This window comes from Coregonus clupeaformis, chromosome 1 (assembly GCF_020615455.1).
Source record: "Coregonus clupeaformis isolate EN_2021a chromosome 1, ASM2061545v1, whole genome shotgun sequence".
In the NCBI taxonomy this organism is placed as follows: domain Eukaryota; kingdom Metazoa; phylum Chordata; class Actinopteri; order Salmoniformes; family Salmonidae; genus Coregonus; species Coregonus clupeaformis.
Window position 1 is genome coordinate 50,106,785 of NC_059192.1, and position 26,114 is coordinate 50,132,898.

The 26,114-nt window shown below is 44.0% G+C and overlaps 1 protein-coding gene across 1 annotated transcript in view; it reads left to right on the forward strand.

Annotated features, from left to right (window-relative positions):
• LOC121569551 (tight junction-associated protein 1-like) overlaps positions 1 to 26,114 on the forward strand; it is a 117,130-nt gene that overhangs the window by 72,915 nt on the left and 18,101 nt on the right. Inside the window, exons 6-9 of the mRNA XM_041880615.2 lie at positions 7,112 to 7,273; positions 14,875 to 14,941; positions 23,095 to 23,202; positions 23,399 to 23,482. Of these exons, the coding sequence (XP_041736549.2) occupies positions 7,112 to 7,273; positions 14,875 to 14,941; positions 23,095 to 23,202; positions 23,399 to 23,482 (421 nt within the window). The remainder of the gene's footprint in view (positions 1 to 7,111; positions 7,274 to 14,874; positions 14,942 to 23,094; positions 23,203 to 23,398; positions 23,483 to 26,114) is intronic.

Consider the following 26,114-nt stretch of genomic DNA (forward strand, 5'->3'; position numbering starts at 1 on the left):
CCTCTCCCTCAGTGTGATCAAGACAAAGGAGATGATTGTGGACTACAGGGAAAAAAAAGAAGACTGAGCATGCCCCCTTCTCATCGACGGGGCTGTAGTGGAACAGGTTGAGAGCTTCAAGTTCCTTGGTGTCCACATCACCAACAAACTATCATGGGCCAAACACACCAAGACAGTCGTGAAGAGGGCACGACAAAGCCTATTTCCCCTCAGGAGACTGAATAGATTTGGCATGGGTCCTCAGATCCTCAAAAAGTTCTACAGTGCACCTTCGAGAGCATCCTTACTGGTTGCATCACCGCCTGGTATGGCAACTGCTCGGACTCCGACCGCAAGGCACTACAGAGGGTAGTGCGTACGGCCCATTACATCACTAGGGTCAAGCTTCCTGCCATCCAGGACCTCTATACCAGGCAGTGTCAGAGAAAGGCCCTAAAAATTGTCAAAGACTCCAGCCACCCTAGTCATAGACTGTTCTCTCTGCTACCGCACGGCAAGCGGTACCAGAGCGCGAAGTGTAGGTCCAAAAGGCTTCTTAACAGCTTCTACCCCCAAGCCATAAGACTCCTGAATAGCTAATATTGGCTACCCAGACTATTTGCGTTGTTAATGTGTAATTCATTTCACTGCATCAGGGATAACGTACACAGACGTTCCGGCTTTACAGCCTTCAGTGTGTAGGTACAATTTTCTTTTCATTTAAAACAGCATTTGTAAAGAACAACAGATGAGCAGCAGGTGCTTCTAATCAGGCTTGCCACTCATCTGCCAATCAGGGATGTGGCTTTTCTGGTCTACCTGTATACAAATTAGTCACAAAGAAATGCTGAGTTATAGGGTACGGGAGCGGGCACGAAGGGCAACTCACATATCAACTGCCCCAGGTGTCCGCTCACCTAAATACATCATATCAATTAATGAGATAGCCCACCACAAAGTACATCGGGCACAGCCATTCATAAATATGTGGGGCCAACTCATAAATGATATGCAAAATCTGATATGGACAGTGTTCTTGTATAACAGTCTAAATGTGGCTTATAGGAAGGAAGTGAAATCGAATTATTCGTTTAAACCGTGTGGAGATACAGAATTTAATTTATATATCCACATGGCTTCTCTTTGGAGTAATTTGTTGTCATAGTCACCTCTACGTGGTGGATGAACTTTTTAGATCCCGACGCAACGCAATTCATTAATAGAATGATTTTGTTCTATAAAGTGTCTCGCAACTGGCGAGGTGATATGTTATGTTCTCCAAGGCGTACTTTCAAGGCGCGGGATGTTTTTCCAATATAAATCTTATTACAAGAACACTGTAACATATAAAGAACTCCTTTAGTAGTGCACATTATACATTACTTTATATCATAGGTCCTAGAAGTTTGAGGGCATACAAAGTTAGAACATTTCCTTATCGTGCTGCAAGAGGTACAAGATCTACAGGGGAAGCATCCTTTTATGAATGCCTCTTTTCTCTCTGACCACATGTTTGATTTCTTGATTGTTTATAGGTGAATAAAGGTGGATTCTGGAAGGCTGAATTTAAATAGGAGTCTGATAATATGTGCAAATGTTTATTGACAATAGACTTGATGCCATTACGGCTATCATTGAAAGTAAGTATATAGTTTACAGAAAACTCTATTCTGTTTTTGTTGGGATTTATTAAGTAGCTGGTTTCTGTTCAAGCTTTTAACTTGTGTTTGAGCTTTATCAAGCCAGGTAGCAGGGTATCCTCTCAAGCGAAAACGCTCAAGGAGAGGGCGATAACTATCAGAAGGTTTTCTGTGAACTGTAGTACTTAGAGGTTGTCCCTTTGTAACATGTACATCTAAGAAGTCTATAGAGTTAATGTTATTTTCCATTGTGAAGGAAATTGATTGTACTTCAGAGTTCATGTAGTTAAGAAATTCATTTAATTCGGAACCTGTCAAGATCATAAAGCAATCTTCTATATAGCGGGTCCAATATTTAACATGATCTTTGTAAGGATTATTTTCATAAATTAAATCAAATTTGAATTTCCCCATTTAATAGATTTGCATAGTTGGGAGCTAATGGAGTTCCCATTGCTGTTCCAAAAGACTATAGGTAGTGATATTTATCAAATAGAAAATCGTTTTTAGTAAGCACTAGTTGTGCAAGCTCAATGATATAATTTGTAGGCACATTGCTTAAGCGGTTGGAGAGGAAGAATTTGAGGGCCTCCATACATCCATCATTCAGAATATTGGTCTTGTGGCAACCTGGGGGCAAGCAGGGCGATACAAAGGAAGTAGCAGGACCTTGGTCAGCTCCAGAGGGCTAGAGAGGCCAAGGTGAGTCAGCACCATGGACAGCTCTACAGGCACCAACTGGGGCTGGTGATTCAACACCAATACTACCCAGTCCAGGTGCTGCAACCAATTGGCACCTGGAATTGGTCCCACCTGTCCCTCGTTACCCCAAATGGGTATAAGTAGAGGTGCAATCACTCGGACGCTTGGGCAGACAGGCAGAGGGTATGCCTAGACCGCAGAAGAACCAATCAGACGCCAAAGAAGATACTAGGCAATGTTTGACTCACCTGTCTCGCTCTCTTCCTTTTCTTTGTCCCCCAAAAGAAGAGGACCCATTCCAGGGCAGCATGCCACCCAGCACAAGTTGAGAGCAAGTATTGAAACCTCGGACTCATCGCTTTCTCTCTCCCTTTTTTTTGCTCATTAACACAGGCGGTCCGAGAAGCCGCCACGGCTGACACAGTGACCCACCCGTTACCTGAGAGGCCTTTCAGTTGGATTTCTCCCCTCCCCGTTCCCCCAACCTTTATTAAAGAACAACTTTCGTTTGAGCACCACAAAACGGTCTCCCGCTGTGTTATTTTGTGAGTTTCACCTCTGACTCCCCTGGGCTACCGCAGTTGGTGGAGAATGCGGGCACAACCCTCCCATGCTCTGAACCACAATAAAATATGAAGCTGGTGGAAGCCCAAAGCCTCCTTGCCCTTCAGGAGGCCGTCACACAGCTTAGCCAAGCCATGGTCCGGCCGGACCAAATGACGGAACAAGCCAAGGTCCTCACCAAGCTAACTGCTGAAGATCACATTGAAGCTTATCTAGAGGTATTTGAGTGCACTACAGAGAGAGATCGATGGCCCAAGGAGGACTGGGCTGGCAAAGTGGCCCCCTTTTTGATTGGAGAAGCACAGAAGGCCTGTAGGGACTTGGCATTGGCGGATGTCGACAACTATGCTGCTCTGAAAACTGCTATCTTGGCCCATTATGGGCACAACCTACAAACCCGGGCCCAACGGTTCCACTCCTGGGCCCATGATGGCCACGCCGCGGTAAGACCTCAAATAGCCAAGCTGGTTAGATTAACTCGAAGTTGGCTTACCACGGGGGATGGGCCATCAGCAATAGATCGACCGGTAATAGACAAATGTATCCGGGGCCTCCCCACCGACGCAAAGTGCCATGCTGCCCAGAGCAACCCCCCGTCAGTTGACGCCCTGGTTGCTTTTATTAGAAAATCACCAGGTTACTGTAGAGATGTTGTGAAGCAGTAGGCCAGAGCCCAGTAGGCCTGAAGGCGAGGCCAAACCAACGCGTGGTAGAAAGGGAGACGCATATTTGAACCCCACTTCATGACGGCCTCCTATTACTGAACCCAGACCACCCCCGAGGCGGCGGCCACTAGTTAGCGGGGACCAGAGAAGGTGTTAAACCTGTGGCCAGGAGGGACATCTGGCCTGAAGCTGCCTGGGAAACGACGAGTCCATGCTGACGGCCAGTCCCGCAGAGAAGACCACCAGACGGTGCGACTACCTCACAACCTGCTGGGCACACGAAGCAACTGCAGCCCCCCAGATCCCCGTCAAAATAGACAGGCAGGACGCGGCCACCTTGTTGGACACAAGTAGTATGGTCACTCTCATCAAGCCTCAGTTTGCCGCCGACCCCTTAGGGCCGCCCATAACAGTGGCTTGTATACATGGGGATACGAAAAGTTACCCCACCTGCCATGTGGAAGTGCAAACCCCTCAAGGTAGCTTTGTGATTGTAGCCGGGGTAGTAGACATTTCCAGTAGATGTCCTAGTGGGCCGGGACTGCCCAAATTTTCACAGAGGGGCCACAGCCCCTAGGAGAACAGCTTTGGGGTAAAGGAGAACGGTTCCCCGAAGTAGAAGCGTCATACCAGCCTATGCCGCCGCTTCCCCGCCCACCTCCTCAGACTCTGCGGAGGCCCCAGCCAATCCCACCTTGGGTCCCCCCGGCACCGACCGAGATGAAGAGCACCCCGGGGAGGAGAACTCCCCTGGCTAAATGTTTTCAGAGATTCCCTTTGTGGAGGAGGGAATGGGAACCTAGATGGTTTTTGGAGTTGCAAGCCTTTAACTTTATCGTGGAGCACAGGTCCGGGAAATCCCATTGGAATGTCGATGCCCTGTCCAGGAGGGATGCATGCTGGTTGATCGACAGCCTGTCAGCCGGCTATGAGCTTGAGGGGGGTGGTATGTGGCAACCCGGGGGCCAGCAGGGAGCTACAAAGGAAGGAGCAGGACCTTGGTCAGCTCCAGAGGGCTAGAGAGGCCAAGGTGAGTCAGCACCATGGACAGTTCTACAGGCACCAACTGGGGCTGCGATTCAACACCAATACTACCAAGTCCAGGTGCTGCAACCAATTAGCACCTGGAATTGGTCCCACCTGTCCCTCATTACCCCAAATGGGTATAAGTAGAGGTGCAGTCACTCGGACGCTTGGGCAGACAGGCAGAGGGTATGCCTAGACCTCAGAAGAACCGGAGTGAGAATGATGAGCACCTCGATCAGACGACAAAGAAGATACTAGGCAATGTTTGACTCACCTGTCTCTCTCTCTATTCCTTTTCTTTGCCCTCAAAGGAAGAGGACCCATTCCCGGGCAGCATGCCACAGGCGGTCCGAGGAGCCGCCAAGGAGGACACAGTGACCTGAGAGGCCTTTAGTTGGATTTCTCCCCTCCCCGTTCCCCCAACCTTTATTAAAGAACAACTTTTGTTTGAGCACCACAAAACGGTCTCCCGCTGTGTTATTTTATTGTGAGTTTCACCTCTGACTCCCCTAGGCTGCCACAGTATATAGCTATGAGACATTAAGAGTGACTAGCCAATTTCCTTCACTAATAACTGATATACGTTTTAGTTTCATTAGAAAATCAGTGGTGTCTTTTAAATAAGATGGCAACTGTTTGACTAATGGATAAATGTGAAGTCCACATAACCAGACACTTTTTCTGTTTCTGAAACGATGGGTCTTAATGGAGGGTCTGTGGTTGATTTGTGAACCTCAAACAGACCATAAAGGGTCGAAACTGTAGGTTTTGGGACAGAAAGATATTTAAATTCCTGTTCTGTCTACCATTTATTTTGTAGTCCTTTATCGAGGACTTTATTTTATAGTTGGTAGGATTGAAATCTTCTTGTAACATTTATCATGCAACATACTATTATTTTTTCAATTTGCATGTTGGTATTAGAAATCACAATCCCACCTCCCTTATCTGATATCTGTATATTAATTGAGTTGTCATTCGTTAAGTCATCGAGCATTTTCTTAAAACTCCTGGAAAGGTTTTGTTTACGTTGTAAATGTGGACTTTCACTTTGTTTCTTTAGTTGGATGTCAATGACACTTCCTACCAGTCTGCAAAATGTACTAACTGATGGGTTATTTACAAAAGGAATGAAAGTACTGTGTAGTACCCACAGACTGTGCCAAAGACCAATTTTCTGCCTGTTACTCAAACCTGTGCCCTGAAGGAGCCCAGAAGAAAGCGTGAAATCCTGTGTGTATTTATAGAGTAAAACATTGGCCGCCCCCCCACCAACCAGAACCATACCATGAATCATTGATGTTCTCTCTTCTTGAGCTGTTCTGGTTGGCAGGTGTGTCGCTAAACGTGTGTCTATTCCTTCCTTCCCCTCTGTGAAGCAGTAGACTGGAAGTGTCAGGATGGGAGCTCGCGTCGATTTAAAGATTTAGTGTCTGCAAGCTGTTAGGTGGGGAAAAAGTTCCATTGATCTTTGCAGACGCAGCGCAGGGGAACAGACAGTGGTGCGAGGGCTAATTTGATTCCACATTGTCACACCCAATCACACCCTGTCACAGGGTAACGCACCTGGATGTTCCTGATGTGGTCCCATATCTGCACAATCAATTGCCTGATTCTCCCAACCTAATCTGAGCCTACTGGAAGTCACAGCCTAAACGTACGTCAGTGGACGGTAGTTAGGAGCTTTCTGCTGCCAACTAGCTACCCGTCTCTGCATACCCTGTTCTCTCTCTCTCCTCCTCCATTCTCCCTGCTTTCTTTGTGCTTTTTCTTGAGCTATCTGTTGTTGCTGGTTGGATGTGTCAGTGACGTGTTGAAAAACCTTGTGGTCTCGTTTTAACCGCTGTCATGCAGCAGCATGATCCCCTAGGTGTAGGAGTCCATCTGATTGGACAGACTCTGAGAAAACTGTGGTTTTAATAGAAGTGTGCAGTGAGTGGGTGGCTGGATGCTGCATGGTGTGATGTGGTAAGAGAATTGGGGACAGTGGGTTGTGGCAGATAGCAGATGTGTCCTGTCCCATGTCAGCTGCTCTGTCCCCCCAGCATCCTGACAGCTTCTCCCATGAAATCCACAGACACACTAGGGCAAAGGGTCCTAGGCACAGTCAGGGAATCAATCACCCGTGACACAGGCCACTCGCCCGCCCGCTGCAGACACACACAGAGGGCTGCGGACAATCATGTGTTCTCTCTCTTAAGCACACAGAAGAAAATATGTCATAAATATGCACCCACTCATATGCATGCACCTGCAAAACTAATGTCTCTTTCTTTCTTTCTCATATGCCAGTTTTCATAGTTGTTAATTATGATTTTCTCTATTCCCCATTTTGTTGTTCACTCAAATTCAGTATCTACTGTCAGTTAACTGTGTCTCCCTGAATTCTGTGGCTGAAGCAAGTTCTCATGGCTCTCTGTTTATCTTGTTAGTCTAGTCAATATTTGAAAAAACAATACTGTCTGTGAATCATTCCACTGCACCTGGGCTGACTGTCCCCCCCTACCTCCTTCTCCACCCGTCCCTCCCCTCCAGGATCCTGCAGCAGCAGAATGAAGACCTGCGCCGGCGGCTCTCCCACACCACCCACAAGATGGAGGCCATCGAGACTGAGTTTGAGACCAGCCGCCACTACATGCAGGAGGAGATGGGTCGCACGCGCGACGACCTGGAAAAGATGAGAGACAAGTTCCGCAGGTGACGAGTTCAACCTCCCTCATTTCCTGAGCCAATTGTCAATGTTATGTGAAGCACTCTCACTATCTCGTAACACAGATAATATTCCCTTCCCTTACACCGCACACTGTGCTCACTCACTTCCTTTTGTTTTGTTAAGTTTCTGCCACATGGAACATGATTATACCAAACATTAGGAACACCCCCCCTAAGTTGGCTGGATGTTCTTTGGGTGGTGGCCCATTCTTGATACACACGGGAAACTGTTGAGCTTGAAAAACCCAGCAGTGTTGCAGTTCTTGACACAAACCGGTGTGTCTGGCACCTACTACCATACCCCGTTCAAAGGAACTGAAATATTTTGTCTTGCCCATTCACCCTCTGAATGGCACACATACACAATCCATGTCTCAATTGTCTCAAGGCTTAAAAATCATTTAACCTGTCTCCTCCTCTTCATCTACACTGATTGAAGTGGATTTAACAAGTGACATCAATAAGGGATCATAGATTTCACTTGGATTCACCTGGTCAGTCTATGTCATGGAAAGAGTTCTTAATGTTTTGTATACTCAGTGTATAATCTATATTTCATAACGTTGTTGTTCAATCAGAGGATGTTGCCCCAGGGCTCTTCTGTGCCCCACCACACGTTCTCTGTCAGCCCTAGTTGGTGATAACATCAGGCCTTCCTTGACAATACATGGCCACCAGTCTTTCAGAACCTGATTAAAAGCAAAGGTTTCTCCTGCAGATTATTATTCTTGTTTGCTGTGTTTGCTTTCCCTGGCAGTACACCTGCAACCCACCTCCCAGCTCTTGATTAAGAAATCAATCTTTACACATCTGCTTGTCAATCAAGTTAATTCTGAAGTAAAAGGCAAGCCAAGTCCCATCTGTGTACAACTTGTAGCTTGTAACACATATAACAACAGATGAAATAAATGAAGTAAAGTATGATGAGCGAGGGGAAGCGAACGATGCATAATTATGTAATCACCAATTGTGAATGAAGAACAGGTTGGGCCATTCTATATTGATCTATTCTAATTTGTATCCCTATATCAGTCCATCGAATCCAAGCAGTTTTATCAGTCTACTCTGGCCTACTTGGATTACGTAATTTACAATGACAAGAAGACCAAGACGAACGGATGCACATGCTGCATTAGCGTTGCTACAAAATCTGACTGAAACCTACTGATGGTGGGGAAGAAATGAATCATGACATCTCTGACGATTCTTCTTCTGATTCTTCTGATTCTGAGAGCGTGCCTGTGCCACCACCAAATGAAACGGTGAGAGGAAAGAGGAAGAGACTGCACCGTTGGATAGAACAAGCCAGTGACAATGCCACGGGCCAATTATCAGCACAAAATGTCATCACTGAAAGAGCAGGACCTACATCTCAAGCAAATAACATCAGCAATGCACTCAGCAGCTTTCGTTGTTTATGTGACATGAGCTGACAATAATTGACTATTATTATTCATAATAATGCCATTAGTGCTTTTGTACTGATTTTCACTTTTATCAAGCACACTTGGCATTTATGTTGTTTAAGCTACTGATGTTTTCATCGTTTGGCCGCGCATCTTACTGACCGTGCGTGTTGGTGGTTGGAGTATTTTTTTCCATTTTTTGTATAAGAAATAAGCTGTTACCTTGTTCCAACACATTTGTTCTGTTTCATAGTTGTAACAAAGGCACTCCACTAATAAAGTGCATTCAACACACAATTTTTTTTTTTTACATAGTCTACAGTAACAAAAATTTATAAAAATGGTTTTGTATTCTGTTACCTAAGACATTCATAAGCACAACCAAATGATTATTTTTGCTATAGCATATATTAAATGTATTAATAACACTGTTAGAATTTTGCAGTCAGAATGACTGCTCATTAGGTCGAAGGGGGGTCCCTCAAGGCCCAACGATTATTGTGTTAATGGCAGGTTAATAAAAAAAAGGCTACAAAATGACGTGCGTGTACTGGTGGGGGGTATGCCTAATCCATCTTTTAATGAGACAAGAAACTGTCTCGCTTTAATGAGATTGTAAAGCTAATGTCATTATGAAGTGACATGGTAATGTTCAATGAGGTTCCCACCACCACACTTAGAAGGGTTCAAGGCTGACCTTTTTAACAAGGAGCGGGTGTGCGCCTTGTGGTGGATACTTTAATCAATAATGAGGAGAGACAAGGTCAATCACCAATCAGAATATTAACTTTATTAAAAACGTATCGATAAGGGAGCTGGTCACAATATCCACACCAAAGTGAGTAGAGTGAGAGCCCACTGAGTGGAGTGAGCCTCAGGGTTATATACTGTCTCAGAATAGGTGCAACATCAGAGATTACGTACAATGGTTCCAAACTCTAATCCCACACATCCTGTGCCAGACCTTGGCCCCAAATACAAAGAACGTGTTGTTTTGTTCAGTACTAAGAACTTTAAAAGGACATTTATTGTTACTTAGTCTCCACCTTGCTAAAAAGTGAACCAGGGGAGAGAACAATCTCCCCCAAGGCCCAAGGAGGGGGTGACTGGCACACAAACATTGTGGAGACAAGTGATTGGTTCCCATTACTCACGCCATCCCTTCACATGGTTTGCAATAGGTAAAGACACATATTCACATATGGAAACAATGTTTCCTTCTGACCTCCTTTGCCCTATTCTCTTTCTGATATTCTGCGTAGCAACAAGGACATGTGATAGACAAGCCTGACTTCTCCCCAGGTGACTGAGGCCTAAATGAGGGAGGAAGTGCAGCTGCCCACACCAGAGTCCGAAAGGAGACATTCTAATAACAAGAGTTCAACAGTTCAATCATATAAGCATATTCTGCAGATAAGACATCTTAATTATCTATGTTACTTAGCTAATTCTGATTTCTCCACCACAGCCTAAATTGAAAAATGTAGGTGCACACAATGAAATGTAGGAGCACAATGAAAAATAGTTGAGGTAATAAAGCTAGAATCTTTAATTTTTGCGGGTAAACATAACTTTGCGGCACACATTTCCCGATCTGGTGTCGGGTGATAATGTTTGCCATTTTGTTTCTTAAGCACAAGATGTCTATTAAATCGTGAAATATGTTGCCACCATTTGAATTATTTTCCAATAAATGTCCCATATCTTTCTTTATATGTAAATGTACCATTTCATTTTTATCTTGCGGACAATATGTATATGGGAAAACAGCTTTGTCATTTACTGTTCATATGCATATAGAAATGGTTTTGCTCTGGGGTTAAGTAATGTTAAGAAAACACATGGCTGCTTATTTCAAATCCCCTGTGTGTGTGTGGGGGGGAATTCAAAAGCAATCATCCCAGTTTATCTCCAATCAAGAGGCATCTCTTCCTGTTTTTCAGTCCGAGCAGCCAGTCACTTTCAATTATCCCTGCAGTGTTTCCATCATAAATCGGAGCATGCGGGATACGCTGGTCCATCTGCGTGTCCCTACTAGATGATCACACATATCAATGTAGCCTCAGCAAAGATAATGGTTAAATTGGATTACCGTTGTTTAATGTGAGTGCTCCACTCCTATGTCCTATCTGATTATGTTCCAGGATTCTTCCGATAGCATTGAGGAGTACACCACATCAGTCACTGGCTTCATCAATAAGTGCGTCGATGACGTCGTCCCCACAGTGACCGTACGTACATACCCCAACCAGAAGCCATGGATTAGAGGCAACATCCTCACTGAGCTAAAGGGTAGAGCTTCCGCTTTTAAGGAGCGGGACTCTAACCCAGACGCTTATAAGAAATCCCGCTATGCCCTCCGATGAACCATCAAACAGGCAAAGAGTCAATACAGGACTAAGATTGAATCGTACTACACCAGCTCTGACGCTTGTCGGATGTGGCAGGGCTTGAAAACTATTACAGACTACAAAGGGAAGCACAGCCACGAGCTGCCCAGTGACACAAGCCTACCAGACGAGTTAAATAAATTATATGCTCGCTTCAAGGCAAGCAACACTGAAGCATGCATGAGAGCATCAGCTGTTCCGGATGACTATGTGATCACGCTCTCCGTAGCCGATGTGAGTAAGACTTTTAAGCAGGTCAACATTCACAAGGCCGCAGGGCCAGACGGATTACCATGACATGTACTCGGAGCATGCGCTGACCAACTGGCAAGTGTCTTCACTGACATTTTCAACATGTCCCTGGCTGAGTCTGTAATATCAACATGTTTCAAGCAGACCACCATAGTCCCTGTGCCCAAGAACACTAAGATAACCTGCCTAAATGACTACCTGGTCTGTAGCCATAAAGTGCTTTGAAAGGCAACACCATCATCCCAGAAACCCTAGACCCACTCCAATTTGCATACCACCCCAACAGATCCACAGATGATGCAATCTCTATTGCACTCCACACTGCCCTTTCCCACCTGGACAAGAGGATCACCTACGTGAGAATGCTATTCATTGACTACAGCTCAGTGTTCAACACCATAGTGCCCTCAAAGCTCATCACTAAGCTAAGGACCCTGGGACTAAACACCTCCCTCTGCAACTGGATCCTGGACTTCCTGACGGGCCGCCCCCAGGTGGTAATGGTAGGTAACAACACATCTGCCACGCTGATCCTCAACACGGGGGCCCCTCAGGGGTGCGTGCTCAGTCCCCTCCTGTACTCCCTGTTCACCCATGATTGCATGGCCAGGCACGACTCCAACACCATCATTAAGTTTGCCGACGACACAACAGTGGTAGGCCTGATCACTGACAACGATGAGACAGCCTATAGGAAGGATGTCAGAGACCTGGCCGTGTGGTGCCAGGATAACAACCTCTCCCTCAACGTGATCAAGACAAAGGAGATGATTGTGGACTACAGGAAAAAAAAAAGAGGACTGAGCACGCCCCCATTCTCATCAACGGGGCTGTAGTGGAACAGGTTGATAGTTTCAAGTTCCTTGGTGTCCACATCATCAACAAACTATCATGGTCCAAACACACCAAGACAGTCGTGAAGAGGGCTGAAGAGGGCACGTCAAAGCCTATTCCCCCTCAGGAGACTGAATAGATATGGCATGGGTCCTCAGATCCTCAAAAAGTTATATAGCTGCACCATCGAGAGCATCCTGACTGGTTGCATCACTGCCTGGTATGGCAACTGCTCGGCCTACGATCGCAATGCACTACAGAGGGTAGTGCGTACGGCCCAGTACATCACTAGGGCCAAGCTTCTTGCCATCCAGAACCTCTATACCAGGTGGTGTCAGAGGAAGGCCCTAAAAATGGTCAAAGACCAGCCACCCTAGTCATAGACTGTTCTCTCTGCTAATCATGGCTACCCAGACTATTTGCATTGCCCCCCCTATAATTTTGTATTTATCTATTTATTTAGTTTACCCAACCCAGGAGCAGCCTTCACATGTGACTTACTCTCTGAGGACTTGATTTAATTTGTTTACGGCAGCCAGACTATTCAATCCGACTTCTTGGTGGAGACATAAAGTGACTCTAATTGTTCTGCCTATTTTTTGAATTCCATCAGCTCTAAATCAAATTAATCACTATCCTCTGAACACTGAAATGCAGCGGGAGTTTACCACTGTGGTCTCTGTGGGAATCAGTGAGCTTTGCTCAAATGTGTTTATGAATTTTTGATTGGGACAAAGAGACCGAAAATCATCGGTGGTGATTTGCAGTGAACACTTTTTGATTAGTGAGGAATGAGAAGGATGTGCCAGAGGGTAATAAGAAATGCTGGTGTTACTGGGAGGGAAATATGTAGGTCAAAGCCAGGTGTTTTGTAGTATGAATCCAATTGATACGCAATGGTAGCGCTGATACACACTGGACACTGCAATAACTTTAGTGTCATTGCATTAGGGTTGTAATCAGGGCAAGGTTACACCAGTGTGTGTGTCCTTATGCAATATTGTTAGATTGATGAATCAATCACTTGGCCAGTTGACCTGGCCCGGGAGAGGCAGTTGTTGTAACATGTCCACATCTGCATGGCAAAATGAGCACACAGGGCAGAGAGAGGAGATGAGACTAACAGGCTAGAGGCCATGGTGCACTGTGCAGACCATACTACCGGGGAAAGGATCACAAGCTGCTAGACTGTGGCCTTGTAATCCGCTCTCAATGGAAAGGGTGATCATTGGTGTGCTTTTTTTGACACTTCTATTGGATTTCAGATGTTGGTTTTTCAGTCATAGTCCTGCATCATATGCTCTGGGGGTTCTGTGAGATGGGGTTTGAACCATACAAAGGTGAACAAAGGCAAAATGACTAATATAACAATGGACATAGAGACGTGATTAGAAATTACCGGTACTGAAAAATTTGCAGGTTGGTATTTATTGTCTTGAATCTTGCCCTGGAGGCAGCTCTGCAGTGTGGTCACTAGCTGGCACAGCCACAAAGTCATAATATCTGATTTGAAACCTAACCTTAACCACACTGCTAACCGTAATGCCTAACCCTTAGCCAATTTTGACTTTGCAGCTGGCCCATCTAGCGGAAACCGCTCAGTTCTACTTACAGGGCAAGATTCATGACGATAAACGTCAACCTGCGGAAGATTCATTACACCTTTCAAATACTGATTTTCTAACATTTTTCTTTGGGTTTCTTTGTTCAAAAAGTTTCACAGGGAGTTGACTTGCACGTAGTTTCTCATGAGTCACACTCACTGAAAATATTTCACTGAAAGCTTACAGTGCGGTGTGCTTTGGTGCCCAGAACTTCCTGATTCCCACACCTCATTACTGTTGCTCACCATTACACATTGATGATGATTATGATAATGGTGGTGCACAATCAGGGGCTGTAAGCTATTTGTATAGAACAGGAACATCAATACCTGTACAGTACATGACTGCAGGGCCCATCTCATACATTTAAAAGCAAAGCTATGTGTAAAATTGGTATGTTGCCATTTTAGCGCTTTGAATTTCCTCTGCATCATAATGCATTTACATAAAATCCACAACCTCTCATTTCAGAGTGGAATTTATCTAGCCAATTTAGGAGGCAGTGAATACAGTGGGAAAGTAATTGCTATTGGCCCTATTGAAATGGGTTTAGTTCAGACTCCTCTCTCCCCTTTCCTCCCATCTCTTGTAATTTGTGCCGAATGTCTAACCTGTTGAAAAACGTCACGAGCAAAACTCTGATGGCTTCATTAAGTGCTCTGAGAAGATTCATACCACTCTGCTGTTGAATACAAATGGAAATAAACTGAACTAAATGTACGGATGTGACTGCTAAAAGAACAGTATGCATACTTTTACTTCAGGACGTGCCCGTTTTCTGGTGCCTTATTGCGGCAATAACTCTGGTCTATACGGCCAGTATTTTACATTTATTTGACAACCAGTCTGAGACGACGCACATGAGAAGACAACCGCATCATCTGAACTATGATAGGAGGTAATTGCATAAAAATAAAAATAAAGCTGAAGTGGTTGAGTTGTTCTTAATGCAGTGTTACGTTCTGTACCAGTGGCCTCATCTCAGTCTGCAGCATAGCATCTGTGGATTTCCAATAACCTTTCTATCTGGATGGGCTCAGCTCTGTAGGCACTGCACTATTAACTGAGACACATTCTGTTTTCTGCTCTCTGCTCCACAGACTGCAGAACAGCTACACTGCCTCCCAGCGGGCCAACCAGGACCTGGAGGAGAAGCTTCATGCCCTGGTAACGTTTCAACTCTTTCAACTGCCCTCAGAGCTTATCTATAGGTGTTCATTGGACAACACACATTTCATGTACTTCTAGTGACTACTTTTGAAAGGAAACCTTTACGCACAACTTGTACCATAAAGTTAAAGGGGCAATCTGCAGTTGCTACATAAATTTTTGGACTTTTGAATTAATATAGATGTAGTTGCTACATACATTTTTGGTCTTATGAATTAATTATATGTACCCATTGATTCTTTAAGAATATAACTTATAAATGCCTCATTAGCTTAGTTCAACTGTCATACCCCATCAGAACCCAAAATATATGTTTGCATTACTCCAATGTTTGTAAACAAAGTAAATGTAAACAAACAATATAGGCTCAAAACATCGTTAACCTCTTAAAGATCGGGACCCTTTTTTTCAATTTTCGCCTAAAATGACATACCCAAATCTAACTGCCTGTAGCAAGGATATGCATATTCTTGATACCATTTGAAAGGAAACACTTTGAAGTTTGTGGAAATTTGAAATTAATGTAAGAGAATATAACACATTAGATCTGGTATAAGATAATACAAACAAAAAAACATGTGTTTTCTATTTATTTTTTTGTTCCATCATCTTTGAAATGCAAGAAAAAGGCCACAATATATTATTGCAGTTTAGGCGCAATTTAGATTTTGGCCACTAGAATGGCAGCAGTGTGTGTGCAAAGTTTCAGTTTGATCCAGTGAAGCATTGCAAAACTGGACTATTTTGTATGAAGTCTGCCCAAACGTGCCGAATTGGTCAATTTATACATTTTCAAGTACATAAATATAGAGAACATACAAAAATTATATGGTAGTACAAAATGTAAGTTTACACATTCCCAGGAATGTCATACATGATGGATCATTAGCTTATACACTAACTTTCACACATCTAGATGGCCGGCGGGGTGGGTGTGGAGTCAGAGACAGCAGGGGTTCAAACTTTAGAACCCAGTTCCTACATTTGAATATAAAAATGGATTTGATCAAACAAAACTATGCTACATTTTATCTCTGGGACCCTTAGGATGACAAATCAGAGCAAGATTACTGGATGTAAGTACATTATTTACCTTCAGAGGTGAGTGTATCAAACCAGTTGCTGTGATACGTTTTTTGTTGTTGTGCACTCTCCTCAAACAATAGCATGGTATTTTACACTGTAATAGCTACTGTAAATTGGACAGTGCAGTTAGATTAACAATAATTAAGTTAATTAAGTTTTCTGCCCATATAAGACATGTCTATGTCCTGGAAAGTTCCCTGTTACTTACAACAGTCATGCTAATCACATTAGCGCACGTTAGCGCAACTGTCCTGTATACGGGACACCGGTCCCGTAGAGGTTAAACTACATTTTTGATATCATGGATGGTCAGTCCTTGCATCCATAGCTCTGTCTATGAATTTGAGTGGTTACATTGCTCCAGCCCCATCCCTCAGCTTTTTACCGAACAGGGAAATGGCTTTGTAATTGTTTAAACTGCTGTTTGATCCTTTAATTATTTAATCTCAAATTAACTTTCACTCCAATTTTCAAAATATTACTTTTCCTTTTGATCTTTCCCTGGTCAAACGTATTATAGATTTGCAAACACTACAACTTCCAATTGCAGGTTTCTATGTCACTGAGTTTCCCAGTATACCAGGTCAGTGGATCTATTCTGTATTGGGGTAGAGTCTCTCCCATACAGCTGTGTGTGTGTATTTTCTAAAGTGCACTCTCATTATCCCACACCTGTCAGCCATTTTTTTTTGGGGGGGGGGGAGGTTCTGTGGTACAGAGTGCAGCTAGGGAATTGACTAAATAGAAAGGCCAAATCATTCTATCACCCATGTCTCTGCTAGGCCCCCTGGGAGATGGGAAGGTCCACAACGCTGCTATTCCCTGTGGCAGCACGCCAGGAAAACCTGTGTGTGTGCGCACGCTCCAAACCCACCACAAGTGACAACTATGGAATTTATGTGTAAAAAGAGGGACAGTTGTACATATTCCCACAATGGCAAATCCCAGACTGTCCCTTTTAAAACATGGCTAACTATGTATGATGCTTGATATAGGTTTATCGGAAGATCACAATATGACTCGCCAACCATACATAACAACCGTGAATTCACATCATCATTGTTTCTCCACTAACATCAATCATGTATTAAATATCAGAACATAAAGTATGCATCGATGTTAGATGTGCTCTATATGTGCGCTGCAGTCCCCACATGTCTGATGGTTGTTTGATTAGCCTCTCAATTAAATGTAAATGTGCTTTATTGCGATGACATATTGATACATATTGCCAAAGCACAATGTTACAATAAACAGGTTATGGAAATCAACAGAATAATAGTAACAATGTTAAATGGGGGTGTACTCTCTGTGTGTATATGTCGGTGGTATGTGTATGTGTGTGCATACTTTATGTACATTCTTTCCAATCACATTGTCAAAGGAAACGTGCCCCCTGGCCCAATATTGAGTTCCCATCAAATGTAAATGGTCTGTCAGAATAGTTATATTTACAGTGCCTTCAGAAAGTATTCGCACCACTTGACTTGTTCAACATTTTGTTGTGTTGCAGCCTGAATTTAAAATGGATTACATTTAGATTTTTTGTCACTGGCCTACACACAATAATACCCCACAATGTCAAATAATTGAATTATGTTTTTAGAATACTAAATGTTCTAATTAATACAAAATGAAGAGCTGAAATGTTTTGAGTCAATAAGTATTCAACCCCTTTGTTATGGCAAGCCTAAATGTTGTTCCCTCTAAGCTTTGTGCGTGCGTGCCGCGCGCTTCCTCCAGGACTTTCGCTCAGAAGAAATGCCAATGCCGCGCAGAGACGCAAGAGATTGAACTTCACTGAGTTCGCCCCATTAATTTGCACTATAGAGATCAACTTTTTTTCTGTGATCGAATCAACATTAGATCATTACATTCGGAAAGTATTCAGACCCCTTTACTTTTTCCACATTTTGTTACGTTACAACCTTATTCTAAAATGGATTAAATAAATACAAATCCTCATCAATCTACACACAATACCCCATAATGGCAAAGTGAAAACAGGTTTTTAGAAATTTCTGCAAATGTATTAAAAATAAAAAACCGATACCTTATTTACATAGGTATTCAGACCCTTTGCTATGAGACTCGAAATTGAGCTCAGGTGCATCCTGTTTCCATTGATCATCCTTGAGATGTTTCTACAACTTGATTGGAGTCTACCTGTGGTAAATTCAATTGATTGGACATGATTTGGAAAGGCACACACCTGTCTATATAAGGTCCCACTGTTGACAGTGCATGTCAGAGCAACAAACAAAAAAATTATGTACGTAGACAGGATTGTGTCGAGGCACAGATCTGGGGAAAGGTACCAACACATTTCTGCAGCATTGAAGGTCCCCAAGAACACAGTGGCCTACATCATTCTTAAATGGAAGAAGTTTGGAACCACCAAGACTCTTCCTAGAGCTAGCTGCATGGCCAGCCTGAGCAATTGGGGGAGAAGGGCCTTGGTCAGGGAGGTGATCAAGAACCCGATGGTCACTCTGACAGAGCTCCAGAGTTCCTCTGTGGAGATGGGAGAACCTTCCAGAAGGACAACCATCACTGCAGCACTCCACCAATCAGGCCTTTATGGTGGCCAGACGGAAGCCACTCCTCAGTAAAAGGCACATGACAGCCCGCTAAAGGACTCTCAGACCATGAGAAACAACATTCTGTGGTCTGATGAAACCAAGGTTGAACTCTTTGGCCAGAATGCCAAGCGTCACGTCTGGAGGAAACCTGGCATCATCCCTACGGTGAAGCATGGTGGTGGCAGCATCATGCTGTGGGGATGTTTTTCAGCGGCAGGGACTGGGAGACTAGTCAGGATCGAGGGAAAGATGAACGGAGATCCTTGATGAAAACCTGTTCCAGAGCGCTCAGGACCTCAGACTGGGGCGAAGGTTCACCTTCCAACAGGACAACGACCCTAAGTCTCTGAATGTCCTTGAGTGGCCCAGCCAGAGCCCGGACTTGAACCTGACGAAACATCTCTGGAGAGACCTGAAAATAGCTGTGTAGCGACGCTCCCCATCCAACCTGACAGAGCTTGAAAGGATCTGCAGAGAAGAATGGGAGAAACTCCCCAAATACAGGTGTGCCAAGCTTGTAGCGTCATACCCAAGAAGACTTGAGGCTGTAATCGTTGCCAAAGGTGTTTCAACAAAGTACTGAGTAAAGGGTCTGAATACTTATATAAATGTGATATTAAAGTTTTGCAAAAAAATCTAAAAACCAGTTTTTGCTTCGTCATTATGGGATAAGGTGTGTAGACTGATGAGGAACAAAAACAATTAAATCAATTTTAGAATAAGGCTGTAACGTAACAAAATGTGGAAAAAGACAAGGGGTCTGAATACTTTCCGAATGCACTGGAGTATCTTACCAAGACGACATTGAATGTTCCTGAGTGGCCTAGTTACACTTTTGACTTAAATCGACTTGAAAATCTATGCCATGACTTGAAAATGGCTGTCTAGCAATGACCAACAACTTCACAGAGCTTGAAGAATTTAAAAAAGAATAATGTGCAAATGCTGTACAATCTAGGTGTGCACACAAATCGTCGGTCCTTGTCACAGATGGGCTATTCCAGCAGACGACCACACAAGGTTCCACTCTTATCAGCATGAGTCCATGGCTCCGTCCTGCTTGGTGTCAACCGTACAGGCTGGTGGCAGTGGTGTAATGGTGTGGGGAATGTTTTCCTGGCGCACATTAGGTCACTTGATACCAATTGTGCAACGTTTCCATGTCAGGCTGTTCTGGAGGCAAAGGAGGGTTTGGCCCGGTACAAGATGGGTGTACCTAATAAACTGGCAACTGAGTGAATATAGTTGTGATCCTTTGCTGGTGGCTGTAGTACAGTCCCCTGTCCCCTCTGATAGCTGTGTGACAATCAAAGTCAAGCTGCACTGTGTTACTAGGGAAAGACAGAAACTATGTTGCTGTGTAACTGCCAACTCTGCATGGCAAGTGATCTGAACACAACTACAAGCAGTCTCCCTTGACTGCCCGTTACCCACAGGCTAGCCCTCCCAGACTGGATTCACAGCACATAGGCCTATTTACTGTCGAATTATCTACAAACATTCTACTGTCTGATTTTAGTCCAGCCCTGTTGTCGGTGTAGAGGAGGTAGCTTTAGCAAAATAGATGAGAGGATGGATGGGCTGGTAATCTCTTTTCACTGGCCAGAGGATTACTCTGCCCAAAACATGCTCTGTCCTCACACTCACCCAGTCAGAGGCGGCCTTTAGCCATACACAGTAGGGATGGGCATTTAAAAGAATGTCTGTGTTTTGAGTACTTTCATTAAAATAATTTTGAGTACTCGCATCTTAGCGTGAAACGGGGCTGAAGGGAAAAAGTTGGCAGTAATTGTTCCAATTACTGGTTGTTCTGATACACAACTGAAAACAAAACATAACATATTTTCAAAGCATTTGACATACTCCAGACAATAAACACAACTTAGTTAGACATTTTGTCAGTGCTTATAAATTTAACTAGCAAAATTGTTGCATTTGTAAATTGAGTATTCAATTATAAGTAAACAAATTACAAACCTTGAATCGAGTACTCGCGGCCACCGCTAGTACACATCTCTCAAATCCTCCTTCCTCATCCTTGGGGATTCCATTATTTTTGTGTTAAGCCTAAATGTGTGATATTTCCCAGTTCTCTTTAGAGTTCTATTATGAGTTTATTGATAGTGTAAGTTGGGAATAAGCCTATGGACCACTGTCGAACAGTTGTGGCTTAAATTGCATGCCTGTTTCAACATATTCTGACGTGTTGCGTTAGAGGAGTTCGCGATCAGAAACCTTATTAACCGATGAAGCACTGGAGATCTTGCTAAGTGTGTAAAAGAAGAGACCAAAATGTTCTGACTTGTTGTCTTCGTTCTCACCATCCGTCTGTCTTATTTCTTCTTTCTTTTCTTTCTCTCATTCTCTTCCTCTCTCCTCATGCTGCTGCTTCGTGACGGGCTGTCTCATCAGGCTGCTATCAGTCAAACCTGGGTCTACGCAGTTGCGTTATCATTATTTATCTCTCCCGTCTACCTCCCCCCATCACCCTCCTCCTCCCCACGCTTATCATTTATTACTGTTGTCGTTTTCATTAATGCTCTGCTTGTTGTCTCTGAATTAGGACGTCTCTCCATCCTCCTGTCTTGTCCTGGCAAACTGCTCTAGATGTCCCGCAGTAGATCATCCTGTCTAATGTAGCTCTGCTATGGCCCTTTGCATGGGGGTTGGGGTTGGGGTTGGGCATGAGGTGTTGGGGGGAAATAATGTGTTTCTCTAGGTGTGCCTAGTGATTCAAACTTTAGTTTTCTAGTCTCAAGTCCCCCACCTCTCTATATATCCCCTTTTGAGTTACCGTAGGCTTGTTATGCGCTGCAGCACAAGTGCTGTAGTAGAGATCACTTAGGTGTTTTATGGCCGTGTCTTTGCCCAGTTGAGCTTGCGTCTCTGCATCACAATGAGGGGCTGACTGGCTTTTTTTCTTTCAGCCTCTTCAGTTGCGAATATACTGTACAGATAATTGGTTCATTTTTGACATGGCAAGCAATGGAGCAGGAGCTACAGTCTGGGTCTCATTCTGTGTATATGTCTCTCAGTAACTCCCCTTCTCACTGATTCTCTATCCTCTCTTCAAGCAGGTGTGATTTAATGGTAGTGACTATACCTTATCCCTTGGTGAGGATTGGATCTGAAACAACCGGACAGAGCTCCTAAGTGCTCACTGCCGTGCCGGCTTCAGTTAACATCCAGTAAATTGACAATATGTCAGATATAAGCTGCAGGTAGGGCCCCCCGAACAGAATAGCAAGCCTGATCAGGGTGGCGCTCGGCTGGTGGGCTTACAAGGTGTCAGTGCAGGTCCAAGCCACTCGCAGTGGGCTCACTGGAGGCTCTAATGAACCTGTGGTGAATATTAATGCACAATATTGATGTATTCATATTAATGTACAATCTGGACCTGCGCTCACTTACTAACACAAACACACTACACACACACAGGAGTCACAGAATCTGGATCCGCACTCTTAATTGGTTTGGAAGTTCTCCAGCTCAGGGGTTTGGGGATTATTTGCTGCGAGAGAATGTTCAGAAGCCCAGAGAAAACCGGCGTTTGTTTTTCCAATTTTAAATAGGGAACTCTTCTGTTGTTAAAACTCAACTTGACAGGTATTGCACGTATAGTGTGAGGTCCCTACTGTACCAAGCACAATTTGTAGGCTAAATCTTACTTAAAAGCATAGTCACCACAGCCACTGACGACCACAGGCTATTCCTGTGGTACATCTGAAATCAGAGACATCTTTTTATATTAGAGAATCCCTTAAATCCTGATATAATAATATCAGGATAATCAGAAAATGTTAGTGCTGAAGCTACAGAGTATTTTATCAACTGTTGCCTGTCATGGCCCTTTACCTGTCATATCACATAACTGTATGATAACTGAAGCGATTCACTGGCCCTCTAAAAATACAATAGCATGTCACCTGCCCAGCTGTTTTCCTAAAGTTATAGGTCGTTTTTTCCCCTAATTAATTGCATGGGTGAGTAGGAGAGGGAGTAACTACATATTATGGGGACTCGGCACAGACTCAGACCCAGAGTCCTTTGAGTTCACACTGTGTTACTTCATAATGTGCTATCGATCTGTTTATGTAGGACATATCCTGTGCCGGTACGGTTTTTGTTTCTCTCTAACCACACTGCTGAGCTGAGTGGATAGCAAAAGCAGCAGCCTCAGTCTCTGTGCTGCTGTGTCAGCTAGCGGAGAGGATGAAGGAGGAGACATGCTTTAACTGTAATCAATGAGGAAATCACTCCCTATGTGTACTTCAGAGGAGGCTGGTGGGAGGAGCCATAGAAGAACAGGCTCATTGTAATGGCTGGAATGGAATAAATAGAACTGAGTCAAACATGTAGTTTCCATATGTTTGGTCTGTTTGAGTCCAGCAGCTAGTGCACTGGCTATGGTTATCCCAATGTGAATGATGCGTGAAGCTGCTCTCTAACATTATGCCTCCCACCACCATTCTCTTTCTACAGCTCCGTAAAGTGGAGAGGGACAAGAAGACCATGGACCTGGAGATAGTGGAGCTCACCAACAAACTCCTGGATGCCAAGAACACCATTGACAAGCTGGAGGAGTTGAACGTGGGTGTTATCTCACTGTCCCTCTTTGAGTTATCACATACCAGATATTAAGTTATGTGTATAATATAGAACCACAGTGTGTGGTAAGATTAAAACATTGAACTGATCAACCACACTGTTCTGAGAATAAAGTGAGTCTGAGTGCTGTATGAGAAATGGCCTTGTTGTTGATCTTGTTGATTCTTCTCCCTGACAGGAGCGCTATCGGCAAGATTGCAATTTGGCTGTGCAGCTGTTGAAGTGCAATAAGTCCCATTTCAGAAACCACAAGTTTGCAGATGTAAGTATAGCTCTGATCGTATAATGGAAATGATTGAGGCTCGTCTATAAAACGCCTTCCACTTGTCACATTGGCATTGTTGGAGCTTGAATGTGTTTTGCACTCCGTAGTGACACTCTTGGATGTGGGAGAGAGAGAGAAAGAGGGGGAGAGCTTTCGCCTGGGTGGTTTTTAAAAAGTCTGCGGAGCTCTTCACTTGTTTTGTCTGACCCTGGCGTCAGAGAGGACTAGGCAAAGAGAGAAACAAAAAGAATCGAAAGAGGGAGAGGATAAAAAAGCTGAGATTTGCCTGGCCGCTTAATCACAGCATGTGTGTGTGTGAGTGTTGGGCATTCAACGCTATGAGGTACATGTGTGTACGATACAGTGCATTCGGAAAGTATTCAGACCCCTTGACTTTTTCCACTTTGTTACATTACAGCCTTATTCACAATACCTATAATGACAAAGCAACAACAGGTTTTTATCAATTATTGCAAATGTATAAAAATTAAACCTTAAATATTAAATTTACATAAGTATTCAGACCCTTTACTCACTACGTTGTTGAAGCACCTTTGGCAGCGATTACAGCCTCAAGTTATCTTGGGTAGGGCGCTACAAGCTTGGCACACCTGTATTTGGGGAGTTTCTCCCATTCTTCTCTGCAGATCCTTTTAAGCTCGTTCAGGTTGAATGGGGAGCGTCGCTGCACAGCTATTTTCAGGTCTCTCCAGAGATGTTCGATCGGGTTCAAGTCCGGGCTCTGGCTGGGCCACTCAAGGACATTCAGAGCCACTCCTGCGTTGTCTTGGCTGTGTGCTTAGGGTCGTTGTCCTGTTGGAAGGTGAACCTTCTCCCCAGTCTGAGGTCCTGAGCGCTCTGGAGCAGGTTTTCATCAAGGATCTCTCTGTACTTTGCTCTGTTCATCTATCCCTCGATCCTGATTAGTCTCCCAGTCCCTGCCGCTGAAAAACATCCCCACAGCATGATGCTGCCAACACCATGCTTCAACATAAGGATGGTGCCAGGTTTCCTCCAGACGTGACGCTTGGCATTCAGGCCAAAGATTTCAACCTAGGTTTCATCAGACCAGAGAATCTTGTTTCTCCTGGTTTGAGAGTCCTTAAGGTGCCTTTTGGCAAACTCCAAACGGGCTGTCATGTGCCTTTTACTGAGGAGTGGCTGCCGTCTGGCCAATCTACCATAAAGGCTTGATTGGTGGAGTGCTGCAGAGATGGTTGTCCTTCTGGAAGGTTCTCCCATCTCCACAGACGAACTCTAGAGCTCTATCAGAGTGACCATCGGGTTCTTGGTCACCTCCCTGACCAAGGCCCTTCTCCCCCGAATGCTCAGTTTGGCCGGGCGGCCAGCTCTAGGAAGAGTCTTGGTGGTTCCAAACTTCTTCCATTTAAGAATGTTGGAGGCCACTGTGTTCTTCGGGACCTTCAATGCTGTAGAAATGTTTTGGTACCCTTCCCTAGATCTGTACCTCGACACAATCCTGTCTCGGAGCTCTACGGACAATGTCTTCAACCTCATGGCTTGGTTTTTGCTCTGACATGCATGGTCAACTGTGGGGCCTTATATAGACAGGTGTGTGCCTTTCCAATCAAGTTGTAGAAACATCTCAAGGATGATCAATGGAAACAAGATGCACCTGAGCTTAATTTCGAGTCTCATAGCAAAGGGTCTGAATACTTATGTAAATAAGGTTTTTCTGGTTTTTTATTTTTATAAATTTGCAAACATTTATTGTCATTATGTGGTATTGTGTGTATATTGAAGAAAAAAAAAATCAATTTTAGAATAAGTCTGTAATGTAAGAAAATGTGGAAAAAGGGAAGGAGTCTGAATAATTTCTGAATGCACTGTAATACTTTCTTAGTCTGCAAGACGCTACAGACGTATTCGTGAGAATTTAACTCGGCCACCTTCCACCGCAGATACAGAAGACTGACATAGGCGGATGTGGTGGATTGAGACGCAGCCCATGCAAAAAAACAGATCTCTACCTTAAACTGACATATTTTCATAGGGATTATGTTACTTAGACTCTTACGGATTTTAATATTCATATTTTAATGTTGAATAAATGAATGTGAAATTGTATTTCAGAATCTAGACATACTCCATATTTGAGAGCACACTATAAGGAGTATAATGACATCAAGATGTTGTCTCTATCATGTATGGTTCATAGGAGGCATGTATAGGTCTAAAAAGGGCCTAAAATTGCCACTTTCATAATTATCAAAAAACAAAACAATGGTTTGTGATACAAATGTAAAAAGCATGTCACACATCCTTCCTCCCAATAAAGTTTCTATGTGAGAATTGCCAGAACAATCTGAGATACCCACAATGTTTTCCACCTACGCTGGCGTGGAATCGCCCCCTAGTTCACAACCTCATTAAACTATAGCTGCTTGCAATGGACAGGAATTTAAACAGCTTTTACTTGTATCTCCTGAGTGGCGCAGTGGTCTAAGGCACTGCATCGCAGTGCTAACTGTGCCACTAGAGATCCTGGTTCGAATCCAGGCTCTGTCGCAGCCGGCCGCGACCGGGAGACTCATGGGCGGCGCACAATTGGCCCAGTGTCGTCCAGGGTAGGGGAGGGAATGGCCGGCAGGGCTGTAGCTCAGTTGAT